The 15,353-nt window shown below is 37.6% G+C and overlaps 1 protein-coding gene across 1 annotated transcript; it reads left to right on the top strand.

Annotated features, from left to right (window-relative positions):
- The first annotated feature begins 12,765 nt into the window (after nucleotides 1-12,765).
- Nucleotides 12,766-15,026, top strand: LOC105038800 (uncharacterized). The gene is made up of 5 exons (XM_010914703.4): nucleotides 12,766-12,910; nucleotides 13,001-13,265; nucleotides 13,370-13,584; nucleotides 13,685-13,772; nucleotides 14,257-15,026. The coding sequence occupies exons 1-5, from the start codon at nucleotides 12,902-12,904 to the stop codon at nucleotides 14,697-14,699; spliced, it is 1,020 nt and encodes a 339-aa protein (XP_010913005.2). The 5' UTR covers nucleotides 12,766-12,901; the 3' UTR covers nucleotides 14,700-15,026.
- Nucleotides 15,027-15,353: the final 327 nt, after the last annotated feature.

Raw genomic sequence — 15,353 nt, 5'->3', positions numbered from 1 at the left:
CATACCATTCGTGATGTCATGATCACGGAAAAGTAACACTCAAGCTTAATACCATTCATGTTTGTGGATGGATGTGTGTAGTATTGTAATATTCCAAGACCTCATTCAAAAAAATTAGTCGAAAAGTATTATTTGGATTTCTTGATCTTGTGCAAGTACTCAAGAATATCTTTCTAGCGAATAATGCATGTGGAACTGAATATATGCCCGCATGAATCTTTACATAATCCCCTCCATTTAAGCCTTAGCATCCTTACCAGGCTAAGGGTTTAAATACATGCATTCATTGATAAATACCATGACCAGTTCATGGTCAGCGCAGTTAACCCATACTGCAATATCTCTTAGTCCATATAAGTTATGAGCTGAGTCCGTTTTGATACAGTTTGTAACAATCCAAAATTTCATCAAAAAAGACTAGCCGAGATGTGTTATTTGGGTTCCTTAATCTTGTATAAATATCCAAAATCTTTTCAATGAAAAATCGATAGAGGACTAAATATACATCTGCACGGATCCTCATAGATACTTTATGAGATCGTAGGAAGATAACATAGTCCAATTTAAGATTATCATTAGATTTTTAAATATGAGGACTTGAGCTTAGTTAGGGTGGTTGAATCAACTCTAAGTTGTATGGTTGAAGTAGCTCGCACTTGTGACCTTAGAGAAGTGAGATGCTTATCACAACACCTTAGTTCGATCTAACCAAGTGGAAAATCAATTCACCCTCATTTGAGAGGTGACACCAACTAGGAGTAGTTCAAGGATTGAGCAAAATGAAGGCCTTTATATAAAAGCAATGATTTGCAAGGGAAGAAATTCTTTGTGCACCATGGGCGGTACAAAATGCATGCATCGCCCGCAGTGATTAGCTCATGCACGAGGCTGGGGCATGGCACATGAAATTTTTTTCTTTTGATCTAATGTGTGAGTCAATCATCGTGGGTGGTGCGCATGATTCTGCACTGCATGCGGTGCATAAAAAAAAATTTCTTTGCAAAGGTATCCAGTGAATAAAGTTCGCATCCAATAAAAGTGAGCCCACAAGTTCGTCATGCACGGTAGATTGAAAACAAATGCCACCTCAGACATGAATGACATATTTGATGGTGGCTAAAAACCTAAAATCTCCAAAAGAAATCTTATATACGTAGAAATTCTTTGTGTATCACAGGCAGTGTAAAAAATCCGATGTGGAGCGCACTGCCTTATCTGATTGGTCCATATAGTCATCACTTTCCAACACGCATTTAATACCTATAAATCATTTTTTTTATTTAAAAATTTGATTTAACGAAAATATCCCTGTCCTTTGATTATGATATCCTTTCACAACAATTATGACATCTCTTTATAAAAATTGTGACATCCCGACACTGAATAAAAAATTGAAGGCATTAATTCCTCTTACCAATACTTTTTGTCATCTGTGATCTGAATTATGACTTTCAGAATATCATAATATGCTATGGAGAAAAAAAGATGATGAATATATGTAGAAATAGAATTATGATATCTCTTCTTAAAAATTATGACACATCGTCATAAAAATTATGACATCTCAATACTAAACAAAAAATCAAAGACAGATGTCATAATTTTTTTGAAATGATGTCATAATTTTTGTGAAAGGATATCATAACTAAAAGATATGGATATCTTCGTCATATAAAATTTTTTAACAAAAAAGACAGTCTGCAAGCATTAAATATGCATTTGAAAGTGATGATTATGCGGAATAATTGGATAAGATGGCGCACTCCACATCGGATTTTTTATACTGCTCGTGGTGTACAAAGAATTTTTTCTTATTTATGTTGATGAGGACAAGTGGGAGATCTAAAGAAGTAATGGAGGGAGAGAAAGATTTTGTATCACAAAAAGGGAAGATGGGTGGTCATTGGTCAATCATGTCGAATCTCATGGTCTTCTCTCTGGAGCCATCGATTGCCCTTACATCCATTTAATAATGCCCTCATTTGATGGCTGCTTTGACCCTTACCTAAGAACAGTCAAGAGCACCATGATCCCAATGGAACCGGGTATGATGGAATGATGACTCCATTAGAGATATACACGATTTAGCTTATATCGGTTTGAGGTCAATTTTTAAATCAAACTGGTATGAATTTTTTTTTTTTTAAATTGAAATCAAAATTGAAGCCGACCACATGTAAAAACTGATTCAAACCAAATCAAAAAATTAGTTTGGTTCGATTAGGTTTATTGGATGGTGAGTTATTGAGCTAATATCAAATAGATAATTTGTAAGACAGGTTAAATGAATAGTTTATGAGATGGGCTAAATGAACTAAATATAGGAGCAATGAATTGATGGGGCTCGGGCAAAATATAAGTGAATTGGTAGTAGTTCATATTTTATAACCCATCAACAGGTTGACTCTATTTAAATCAGATTTTTCAACATTGAAATCGAAACTAAATCAAATCTAGAAAAATCGATCCAAACCATTCCACAATTAGTTATTCAGGTCAATTTTGCTGCAAGTTCAGTTTGCTTAACTCCTCCCATTGAGTGTCCGATGATTGGCCCACATCGGCTCTGAAGCTTCCGACATGCTCGGGCAACCGTGAGATCTGGGAGCCACTCTAATCTCGATCTTGATCGTAATGGCTATAGCAATAAAGAAGTTTAATTCCTGTGGCTTCTTGTTTTCTCCATAAAGCGACTCTGCACTGGCTGGTCCTGTAAGAAAAGGACAATTCTCCACTCAATTCTATGTGAGTTGATGTCCTTCACCTCAGACCATATCTCACTCTTCATCTGTCAGATCCAAACTAGACTCACCATCTTAGGATCAGCTACACACCAACCAGATTTGAACCAGGTCCACCATCCCCAACTCGGCCAGACACAGATCAAAATAGAATAACACCATTGTGATCATCTGTTATTCTCTTTACTGTTATTGTAAAGTCTAACCTAACTTAGGCATCAGAAGATTCGATCGAAGCCAATCCACTCCAATAAGCTTGTCCATTCTTTTTATGTCCAGATCTATAACTCCAAGGTATATTGTCTTCCACCACCACGAATCAACTAGTGTCCTCCAGACCATCCTACCTAGCCAAAGTTTGCCAACAACAAAATAGCCATAGAGGAAGGACATCAATCCTTCAATTTGTCCTCATGCATTTTTACTTTCCTTATGTTTTCTTGTTACAAATTGGCATTTGATGTAAAGCAACAAAAAAATCCAAGTCAGTCCCATCAAGCTACAGTGAATTTGGGTAACCCAACCATGAAATCAAATCCTCAACCAATCGGGGGAGGGGGATAACCCAGATAAGGATCCCAATACTTCTTGTACCAGATATGAATTGAGCAAATACCAACCTTAGCTAATTGAAGGAGAGGGATAACCAATATAGGGACCCTCGCAAACCACTCCTCATACTAGAAATAAATCGAGCTGAAAGTCCAGCAAGCCAAACAACCCCCCTTTTCAAGTGAGGAGAATCAAGCACCAAGATAAAAACCAAGCAAGCCATATGATCCATCTTTTTCAAAGAGGGGAAGCATGCACTAGAAGCGAGGAGAGCGGAAGCTCAAATTGTGACCACTTGAAAAACACCTTGGTACAAAGCCAGAATGCTTGAGCTAGCTCGAAAACGGGGAGGTGGAAGCCCCAGCTTCAAGCACTCAAGAGGGAAACACATCAAACAGTAAGCAAGTAGGGGCAAAAATCCAAGCTGATCTCAAATATGGTATAAAAAAATAGGATATGGGTACCATCAAAATTATTTTCAATAACATTCCAAACGTTTAATCATGAAACATGTTAATTACAATATGACTACTTCCTTCATCTGAGTTGGAGAAAACTCGAGCTCGAAAGTGGGGGGCATATGATGTGGTATGGTAATAATTTGGACACATGGTGAGAAGATTTAAATAAATTCAAACTATGGGTGTTACAAAGAATGCAATAATTTGGAGAAATCTTCGTTTACCAAAATGGCCATCCAAATATTTTGTCTAAAGAATAGCTATATGGGATGATGTGCATAAGGGAAGGAAGGGTGCACCCCATTGGATCTCTCCCCACTTGTTAAGATAATGCTCTCCCTCTCTTTCTCTCAAGTAATGCCTCATCTCCCTCGCTCTAATTAATGCTCTCTCTCTCTTTCTCTCTCTCTCTCTCTCGATCATCCATCATGATTTATCTATAAAAAGCCTACAAATCCATCTAAAGGACTTGGAAAAAATATAGAAAAAAGAGAGAGAAAAGACTCCTCCCATCGAATGTCCGATGATTGGCCCGCATCATCTTTGGGGCTTCCAACAAGCTTGGCCTATTGTGAGATCTAACAATGATTATAATCCAGATCTTGATCATAATGGATATAGTGATAAAGAAGTTTGATCCCCATAGCTTCTTGTTTTCTCTATGAAGCGACTCTATGCCAGCTGGTCCTACAAAAAGAGAGCGATTCTTCGCTCAATTCTATGCAGGTTGATGTCCTCCATCTTGGGCCATATCTCGTTCTTCACCGATCAAATCTAAATGAAAGTGGCCATCTACAAATCGGCCACACATCGACTAGATCGACCATCCCCAACTTGACCAAATACCAACCAAGATAGGGCAACACCACTTCGAACATCTATTATTCTCTTTACTGTTTTTGTAAAGTCCGACATAACTTAGGCATTGGAGGGTCTAATCGAAGCTAATCCGGCAAGCTTGTTTGTTCTTTTTATGTGTAGATCCGCAACTCCAAGACAAATTATCTTCTACAGTTCTACCACCATAGATCGACCAGCATCCTCCAGACTATCCTTGTTGGGTCAGATTTTGATAGCAATATATACAAAAAAAACATAATTCAGGTAATCTCGATCAACAAGATCCTAGTCATCCATCAAATGTTCTCTTCTCTTGAATAAACCATATATGTTGGATATGGCCGGTGATAGTATTGCCAAAACTAGATCCTCATTTTTTCCCTTTACTTTAAGAACTAGTGAGTTACTATCATTAAGGAAATGATTTCACCCTCTGGACCATCCCAAACTGAATTTCAGGAGCACTGTCAGCTTTGGGTCAAGCTAATGCCAGAGGGGAGGGTGGGAAGCTATGGATCCTGTGGTTGATCTCCGAGATGTAGGGCTAAGATGCCACGTGGTCGAGGGCAACAGCCACATCATGCATGGTGGGGCGAAGATGAGCCTTTAAGATAAAGACAGATTTAGGTGATGATAGCTAGCTGGTAAAATGCACGGAGTGGGTAATGCCCTTGCAGTAATAGATCAGCCAGTTTAGAGAACTTCCTCCTATCACTAAGAAAAGAGGATATGGCTGGGAAAAACAATCATAATTAGAACAACAATAGCTCAAGGTAGGAAAAAAGAAAGAACGAATCGGTTAAAAAGAACAGAGACATAGGCGACTTGAACAAGAATCTAACTTCATGCCTGATCCTCACATGGACAAAGAAAAGTGTGTCTCAGGTTCTGTGATCATAATACAAACTACCTAAATGTGATCAATTTAAACTAGAAGTTAAAGTTTTTATACCATTTGATAGCAGAAACTTTGCAAATATAAAATTACAGCAATGTCGTTGTGGTTATTTTTTGAAAACACTAGACTAGCCTAGCCTAGCCCTGATGTGTGCATATTTTACAAAGAGAAAACATCAACATCTCTGCGAAGAAAATGTAAATTATGGATATCCTTAGAACCAGTTTGCAGTCATTTTAATGAATCTTACTGAAAAAAGATGATGGAAGATTGTGTAAATTTCAGGTGAAATGGGATTACTTGTATCCAATAGAAACAGAAAAATAAAACAAGGTTCAGATGCTTCCAGAGGAAAACAAAAACTGATTTATAACTGAAATGCCATTGTTGCTGCAATGACTACCCATATAATTAAATTCTGCTCCCCTGATTCCCTTGAATTCATGAAAAATTATCACCATATGATCTGTTTGATTATTATAATTATTATATTTTGTATATCTATGAGAGCATACTTGCTCGATGTATTTTTCCCCCCCTTTTTTCCCTTATTTTGTATGATGCTTGCTGCATCAGTGTTCTTTACATGTGGCTGAGCCAAGTGCGGCATTGGGTATAGATATTAGATAGTTAGTAATCTCTCTCAGTGGCTGTGATTGAATTCCAATTTAGCAAAGTAGAAGCGATCTGGGAATATAATTTTGGTGAGCTGCTGTTTTACTTCTTCACTTTCACCCCTGTGCATAGTCCAAGATATTGGAAGTTGTAGACTGATTTCCCCACCAGAAAATTGCATCTTCTTGTCCCTGTCTCTTTCAAGCACTAAAAGACTGTCCCTTTATGAGACAAAGGAATTAAATTCTGGACCTTCTAAAGCTTGTTTCATTATAACAGAGTCTCCAAATTCTATGTATCTAATCTTGATTGTCTGCTAGAATCATAGCATCACATGTTACATTATTTTCCTCATGTTCTTAACAACATATTGGCACTTCTTGAGGAAGCTACTGTTCAGAAATTTTGGCAGCATGCTTCAATTATAACACTAAGTATTTAGAAAATAAAAATAATAGCAATAACAATGAAAAATAATCTGTTACTGTGAAAAGATCAAACAATAGTGATATATTATTTAAGTGCCTGTCATGTAAGCATAATTCAATTGGCCTACAAACCATTATAAACGTTTAGTTCTCAAGCATTTTAATAGCTAAGAATATAAATAAATGACTTTTTATGAGCATCAGAAATAAGGTATGAGAGGAGCAAGAGCAAAACTTTGGAATCATTTAAATAACCTAGGTAGAAGATTTCAGCTATTAAGACATGACAACTTGTAGACATAACCCAATGCACCCATTAAGAGGATTGCAGTGCCAGTATCTCTATTGTGGATCTAGCAAATGCTTAGCTACCTAACATTTTAAGATTGCATCAAATATGTATATATACACACGCCTCCGTTGTCCCAATTGGGGACAGCCCATCTGTCCACCAACCCATTGAAGCAGACCTACAGTGTTGTCTCCAATCAGTGGGCCCCTGCTTGTAATGGGCCCCACCTGTCAGACAATCGGAATTTGACATCTCAGCAGAGTTCAATGTTTGACATGTCAAGCCTTGATTGGCTTATCATGCGGTGGTAGGTACCCACATGGCTTGTTGGAGGACCCCATAGGATTAACCATTCAGAGTCTCAGCCACTTCAATGCTCTCCAAGTCCGCAAACATATAAATTTATTACAAAATCGAAATCACATATCTATTCTACTATATAATGCCAACTCTAATATATTCATGCATGAGATATCTTTGGCCACCCACATTTTCCCACCTTGCTTTTGGCCTGCATCTCCTCATCCCACCTCTCTCTATCCTCCATACACCTTCCCTTTCTCTATTAAGTATTAACCACAAGAACAGTGGCTGGAGTACTTCTTCTTCTAACATTATTATTTATTTTCCTAAGTTTAGATTTGGGTGCAACTTACAATTCAATAATAATATATTAGTTGGCATTATGTAATTTTATGATCTAATCTAGCGAAAGTGGGAATAAATCAAATGGTAAGATGGTCGACATAGCATGTACAAAATGGTTAGATGGTGCCTAGATGCTTAATAGTTCTTGGAAATAGGTATGGTTCAATATACTTTGACTTGCTAACTGCCAATTAGCAAGAAATAAGAGAGACGTGACCCCTCATGTCATGTCACAGTATTTATGAGCAAAATTTGAATTATGAAGTTGATCTCCAATGGGCAAAGGCCATGGAATAAAAATTAATGCAACATTTATGTAATGATTTGAAGTCGCTATGGGGTACAAGACCCTTAATGGTATTCTAGGCATTCCCTTTTCCCAGATCACATTTAGCTAGTCTACGGGCTTGTGATATGTTGATTCATTTCACCAAATTGGTATAGTTTGCCTATCTTTGACAAAGCATTTAGGAAAATGTATCAAATAAGACCAGTAGAAGTTAATTTCAGCATCACCTTTTCCTCAGTGAATCATTTAGTATATGGTCACAGGATCACAAGTGTTGCCTTAGGTCTTGAAATCGAGATTATCCCGATGATCATATCTCTTTATTCAACAATCAAAGGTTCCAAGTTTGAACTGTAAATGGTGTATCTCTAATTATTGTGTTCTAAATAATTATAATATAAAATAATCTCAAAACCTAAAAAAGAATTAGAGTCTAATATTGATTGGGTTTCAAGTTGCAAGCTGCTTGACAGGGGTTGCAATACTTAATCTGTTTAACTTTATTTAATTTATTTTAAATTTGGTTAGATTACTTGTCAGATAAAATAATCAAGTTCCAGTTTGAATTTTTGATCTACTTAATAAATAGATCGGATTCAAATCGATAGATTTTTTATCTTTTCTATATCTGACCTCGATTGCCACTGCTACCTCGATTCCCACTGCTACTAGTCGGTCGATGACAAGGGCATTAGATCACCAATGAGTAAAATAAATAGCTAGATCCCTTGTAAGAGTAAGGTGTTAGAGAGATTCTTCTCCATTCTTGGTATAATTTTGGCCTTTCTCTTGGGGGTTTTTGTCATGTATTAGCCCCAAAGTTCGGGTCCAGCTCTCATTTAAGTATTTTGTTCAGTTTTGTCGGTGAGATTTGGTTCCTTCCCCCAACTTTGTTGAACTGTTGCTCTCTTCTATAACTACTTTATTTTCTCGTGAGTATAACTTCGTTGGAATATCTGATTTTCTTTAAAAAAAATTAAAAAAGTCAATGTCCGTTAAGAATTCGATGGATTTGTGTTGAAATGCATCTTTCTAAGAAATATTGGGATTAAGCCGGAAAGAAACTAGTTTGCTTTCTAGTATCAACTACCCTAATATAGTCCTAAGAATTTGAGCTAATTTATCTTCTGTGCATGTAAATCAGCAAACCCACAGCATTGTTTAAGCATCCTAGCTAGACATTGTCTAAGATTCGTTTATGCTACTTAAAGTACTTCATTCCAATAGCATCACTGTGGTTCAGCATTTCACATAAACCAAAAGGAGAAGAATATCTACCAAAAAGAAGAGTATATATACCAATTCACATAAATTCCCTTTCATTCAGCACATCTATTATTAGTAAATGGTTCATGGGATCACACCTACTCATCAAATCTCCTCTTTCTTAAATCATTAACACAGCTATATTTACTGAATGCTATTTGAGCATTAGATAGTCTTCAAGCTCTTAGATGAAGCCCTTATACAAGTTAGGGTAGCAATGCTTAACTGTTTAACCCATATAACTCGATTCAACCCATTATACATCAAGTTAGGTTGTTTATTTAACAAAATAATTAGATTCAAGTTAGAATTTTTGATCTATTTAATAAATAGATTGTGAAAATATGGTTTAAAAGTTTGGACAAAAGAACAAGCCCAAGCAACTAAAATGGACAGGGAATCAGTCCTATGGCTCAAATATCAAAGAGGGCCTGCTTGTATGAGCATGTGAGTTCAGGAGTCTTGCTACTGCACCCAATTTCAAGTCCCAAGCACTGCTCCACTAATGTGGTCTGTGGAGGCTCCACTCAATAATTAATCTTGGTGGTCCTCCACCTGTCATGATGCAGGAGGCCCAACAGCTGACATGTTCCTTTCAGTTTGGATGTTTATGTTTGTTGCTGCAAGTTTTCTGCTGGTAGACAGGAGGTCAATACCCTCCCATGTGCACATGATTTGGCTCAAATGACATTCTCTGTTCATGTGCAATGGCATGCATGTGACCCATTTCCAGATATTTTAATTTTAAACCACCATGACTGCCCATGGGTATCTCATAATTGGGACGCATGGATTATGGTTCAAAATAATCGAATTCCAACAGACTTTCTGTCAGATACTTGTGAACTGGAACACTTCATTAAGAATGTTGAGATTTAGATCTTGGGGTCTACTATTATAATCACATCATCAACCTCTAAAATGGCTAGACATGTGGAGAGGTACCTCACTTCCCGTTCGCCTAAGAAAATAATATAGCATCAATCCCATGTGCTTCTTTTAATTAAAAAAAAATTAAATTAATGGGGCCTTTGCACTTCTTCTATTTCAGGAAGTTTTCTAATACAATAATGTGAGCACGACGATGAGCCTTAGGTACGAACTGCATCTTTTATAGCAACATGGCTTGGGTACATGGAATATAATTACATGCATGTCATGAAACTTGAAGAATTGTTGTGGTCGTATATTTAGATCCACGTTGACTGTACATTAGATAAATTTTAATGGCTTGTACATGATTGAAAAATTTAAATAATATTTTTTATATTATTTTTTTTATGAGGCCTTAGGATGTTAGTTATCAGATCATTTTGATTGACCATGATTGCTTGTGTTATTTATGATTAATTTGATAAATTGACTCTTTAGCTGGATTCAATCAAGATTTAAATAAAAAAAAATATAAAAATCTTGTAGATATGTATTTAATCCTACGTCGATAATACACTGAATAGATTTGAATATTTATATATAATAAAAAATTAAATAATATTTTTTAATTAATTTTTTTGAATATAAAATTTTTAATTATAAAAATAAATCAAATGGCATGGCACTTACCATCAACTGAAAATATAAAAACATAAAAATGAAATAGGGATGCACTATAATATTTTATTTATACCATAATATTTTAAAATTACACTAACCGGTTATTTTTTATGTAATTGCTGACCAGCAATCAGAATGGCTGGCTATTAATAAAATGATAGACAAATGATAAATATGATTATTAATGTACAAATAAAATAAAATATTTTATATGATATGCATTTGCAATAAATTATAATCAGTGAAAGATATAATAATAGAGTTAATGTTTGAGCTTCGTTGCATACTTGAGTATAAGAAATAGCTTTGCAATGATTACAACTTTTTTTGAAAAATATAATGGAGATGCCAATATTAAAATAAAGTTAGATCTCTTATAAATAAAAAGATGCTAATAGCAAATATAATATTTGCTAGCATCTTATAAAAATTTGAAAGAACAAAATTTTTAAGATATTTTTCTATCTGATGATGTAAATGCTTGCTTTTTACTATTTAAAGACTCGATCTGTCACATGAGGTATTGTCCATTCTGACTCATGGGCTCACGATTTTGCTTTTAAAAAATGTCTCATGTGAAAAAAATTTTCGCTCCTCATAAGCCGAGTCCTCTTGATCATAACCGATGTGGGACTATTGATGCTCTTCACATTATTAAACCACAACAGACAGTATTCCAATTATCATTTCATTTTATGTGATAATCCCTCGTTTGCAACAAAACCTTAAGGAATTGGTTTCCATCCATTTAACAATGCTCATTGAACATGGTACAACTTTAAACAATGAATAAAAAACTTAATGCGTTATTATTCTAGATATTATTGCATGGATATTAATATCCAAGCACCAAATATCTCTCACTATCAATGCATAAATAATAACTACAATAATTTTAATCTTATCAAAAAAAGAATGACAATAATTTTAAACGGTTATAATGACTACAATATATGATAGATATATAATGTTAAGAATTAGGTAATCACTTAAAACTAATTGAGGTTTTATTTATTTTTTTATGTTGTCAAAATTTCATATAAAATTACCAAGCTATTATAGAACCACATATACCTAGTTCTGAAATAGTTTAGAAAAACAAATCACGGTAATTATAATATCATCATCTTGTTATGTGATACTAATTCATTGAATATCCCATTATCATGACAAATAGTTTTATATGCTAGCTGGTCCAAAATACTTTCGTAATAGCCTATGATAATCTTAAAAATATGACGATAATCTTCATCATTGTTGTGCAAGCTTTTTGCCGCAACTGTAGGCTCAACATATGTGCTTGTGAATCCAATCATCTTTGATTACAACATCTCCTCTCTCCTCTCCCTCTCCCCCCATTGGGTATGGACAAATATAAGTAGCCAAAATCTACAGTAAAGTTTATCAGTCATCAAAGACTATACCGTAGCCATCCATAGCTTCTAACATGTACGTCCAACATGAAGAGAGATAGTGGCCATATTGAAACATGCATCTAACCAAAAATTAGATCATGACATTACACCGGACTTTAAAGCATTCAGGTCGCCACCAAAAAAAAAAAAAAAGCATTCAGGTCGCCACCAAATTTGTCTCTTGGAATCCTTAATAGTTTTCCACCTAATTTCACCTTGTTACATTTTTATCCCAGAAAAAAGTTAGTTAGGACTCCGGTATCAAACATTAACATTCTGCATGGGCGAGTTCCAGTATCTCGCAGAAAGGTTAGGAAACCAAACTCTCCAATTCGTCCAGGACACCTCACGTGCTGTCCGTTGAATGCGCAAGCAAGTATCCAGTGCACCTGCGGTACAACATAACAGGAACCCACCAGAACAGCCGAAAAGAATAAACGGACAGGATGTATTTTAGTTTAAAACCAACGGCAGATGTCAGAAAACGACACGCACGAAAATGGACAAATCCACGCTCCGAACACATGCATAAAGTTTCTATGCGACTAGACACACACCGTTAATTTAGCTAATCAAACGCACCGTCAGAACTCGTCCTAAGCTGTTGCTGTTGGGACTCCTAATTGACGGATAGGATGGGCTCGGATGTAGAAGAGAGCGTCAGATTAGTATGCCTCATAGAAATTTCTTGCGTACCTCTGCTACGGACGAAGCCCCGTTACGCTCCCTGGCACGTGCCGCCTTATTTAATGCCACGTCAGTCCAAGCCCCTTCTTCTTCTTCTTCCCCACGGAGAGACGGAGAGAGGGGGAGGGAGAGGAAGAGGCCGACACTTTGCATCGCTTCCATTGGCGGCGTTGCCAAAGTCGTGAGCTCGGGGCTGCCACGCAAGACCGGTAGAGATGGGGGAGGTGAAATCCGGCTCCTTTTCTTCTGGAATTTTGTTTTTAGGTGGTTTTAGTGATGATTTTGTTGAAAAGTTTTGATCTTGATGATTGCAGGAGGAGAAGAAGCCACAGGAGGGGAAGAAGGAAGAGAAGCCAAAGGAGAAGGAGGAGAAGAGGGAGGAGGCGAAGGCGGAGGAGGGGAAGAAGGGCGGCGGCGGAGGAGGAGGAGGGAACGGGGAGAAGGAGGGCGGCGGGGAGGAGGAGAAGAAGGGAGAGGAGACTCCTCCGCCTTCGCCGCCGGAGGAAATCGTGATGCGTGTCTACATGCACTGCGAGGGCTGCTCCCGGAAAGTGAAACGCTGCTTGCAAGGGTTCGAAGGTATAAAAAACTCTTTTTTATGTGTAAAGTTCGCTTTTTGGGTTGGATTTTGGGGGAAATCGAGATAGAAACTGGATTTTTTTTTTCTTTTTTTTTTTTTGAAGGGGTGGAAGAGGTGAAGACGGACTGCCGGAGCCACAAGGTGGTGGTGAAGGGGAAGAAGGCGGCGGAGGATCCGCTGAAGGTGGTGGAAAGAATCCAGAAGAAGACGGGCCGGAAGGTGGAGCTTCTCACTCCCCTGCCGCCACCCAAGCCGGAGAAGAAAGAGGAGGAGAAGAAGGAAGAAGAGAAGCCCAAGCCAGAGGAAAAAAAGGAGGAGGTTATCTCAGTTGCTTCCTTCTCTTGTTGTTAATCTCTTGACTTAAATCTTGTTTTCTTCTTAATAGTTTCTCTAAGCTTTCTTTTCTTCTCCTCTCCAGCCACCAGTGATAGCAGTGGTGCTCAAGGTCCACATGCATTGTGAGGCCTGCTCCCAAGAGATTAAGAAAAGGATCCTAAAGATGAAAGGTTATCCCCTCCTTTCTTTTCCCCCTTTTTAGAAATGCTCCCTTCTTCTTTCTCAAGCACCAATGGAAAAAAAAGTACCCTTTTTTGAGCAGAATGTAAGCTCCAATTTTAATGTTGTTCCTGCTGGATCTGGCCAAAAAAAAAAAAAAGAGGTTTTCTTAAAGTAGTTCTCCGTGGATTATCCCTGTTTTCTTTCTTTCTTTTCTACTTTTCTTTTAAGAAAAGGTTCCACTTTTTTAATGGATTTGGAGTTCAGAATCCAGAAAGATTTCTGCGATCCTCTCTGTTCCAACTGCTTCATGCTGCACCTACCATGTTTTATGTCCTTAATTGTTCTTATTGAGATAGATTTCTTTGTTTCTTTCTGTTTCAACCGATTCAAATGCAATCTACCTTCACGATTTCGATCGAAAGCTCCATTTTTTTGGTGGATGGATTTGCGGCATTGATCTAAAGATTGGATTTTTATGGCGAAATGGAGCAGGGGTGCAGGCGGCGGAGCCGGATCTGAAGGCGTCGCAGGTGACGGTGACCGGGGTGCTCGACCCGCCCAAGCTGGTGGAGTACGTCTACAAGCGGACGGGGAAGCACGCGGCGGTGGTGAAGCAGGAGCCGGTGGAGAAGAAGCCGGACGAGGAGAAGAAGGCCGCTGACGGTAAGGACGGCAGCAAGGACGAGAAGAAGGCCGACGCCGGCGGCGAGAAGGCCGAGGGGGAGAAGAAGGACGAGAAGGAGGGAGGCGGAGAGGAGAAGGAGAAGGAGGCAGGCGGCGGAGCGGGGGACCACGCGGCCGCTGGTGGCGCCGCCAAGATGGTGGATTTGATGAAGAACGAGTTCTACTACTACTATCCGAGATATGGCGTGGGATACGCGTATCCCCCTCAGATCTTTAGCGACGAGAACCCTAACGCCTGTACTGTGATGTAAAAATGGAGAAAGTGGGGGACGGGGGTGAGAACAAATATTTATTTCTTTGCGGTATCCACCTTGGCAAAACATATAATTAGAAATAAGTATCTCCTCTTGGTGGAGGGTGTTAACTTTTTTTTTTTTTGCCCTTTTTGCCGTTTCTCCCATCTTGTGTAAAAGTAATCTGCTTTTTTTTTGTTTTTTTGTTTTTTTTTGGTTGCATCTTTTCATCTTCGTCCTCGTTTTTTATGTGTAAAATATGTTTAGGGAATTGTGGAATTTTGGATGTATCCTTTCTTTTCAGCGATATGTAATATATGTTTTAATTTTTCCTGATTACCCTTTCGCCATGAATGTTTCATTTTAGTTCATTAGGGACTGTTTTTATGTTTAGATGGGATGGATGCATGGAAGCATCAAAGGGTCAGAGGGAACAACTAGCTTTTATCATGATTGTTGTCTCTATTTCTAGAACTTTTTATGGATTCGATCAGATGTGGATTGATTTTATTGTTTTGCATGCTTTTTAGAACTGACTGCCAAGTAAAATTTGTATTAGGCTTTCAACTTCTCCATTTAAGTGTGGCAGAGTTATGGATGGAGTTTGTAACATTTTTTTAAAAAAAAAAAATAGGAAGAAAACACACACACACGCACACAAAAAAAAAAAAA

This window comes from Elaeis guineensis, chromosome 1 (assembly GCF_000442705.2).
Source record: "Elaeis guineensis isolate ETL-2024a chromosome 1, EG11, whole genome shotgun sequence".
In the NCBI taxonomy this organism is placed as follows: Eukaryota; Viridiplantae; Streptophyta; class Magnoliopsida; order Arecales; family Arecaceae; genus Elaeis; species Elaeis guineensis.
The sequence above is the reverse complement of the archived record's forward strand: the minus strand, read 5'-3'. Positions and strand labels throughout refer to the sequence as shown.

What these genes read in the sequence shown, in the direction of transcription:
- LOC105038800 (XM_010914703.4), top strand. An exon ending in CTGCTTGCAAGGGTTCGAAG is followed by an intron (nt 13,266 to 13,369) that starts GTATAAAAAACT and finishes TTTTTTTTGAAG; the next exon opens with GGGTGGAAGAGGTGAAGACG. An exon ending in AAGGATCCTAAAGATGAAAG is followed by an intron (nt 13,773 to 14,256) that starts GTTATCCCCTCC and finishes GAAATGGAGCAG; the next exon opens with GGGTGCAGGCGGCGGAGCCG.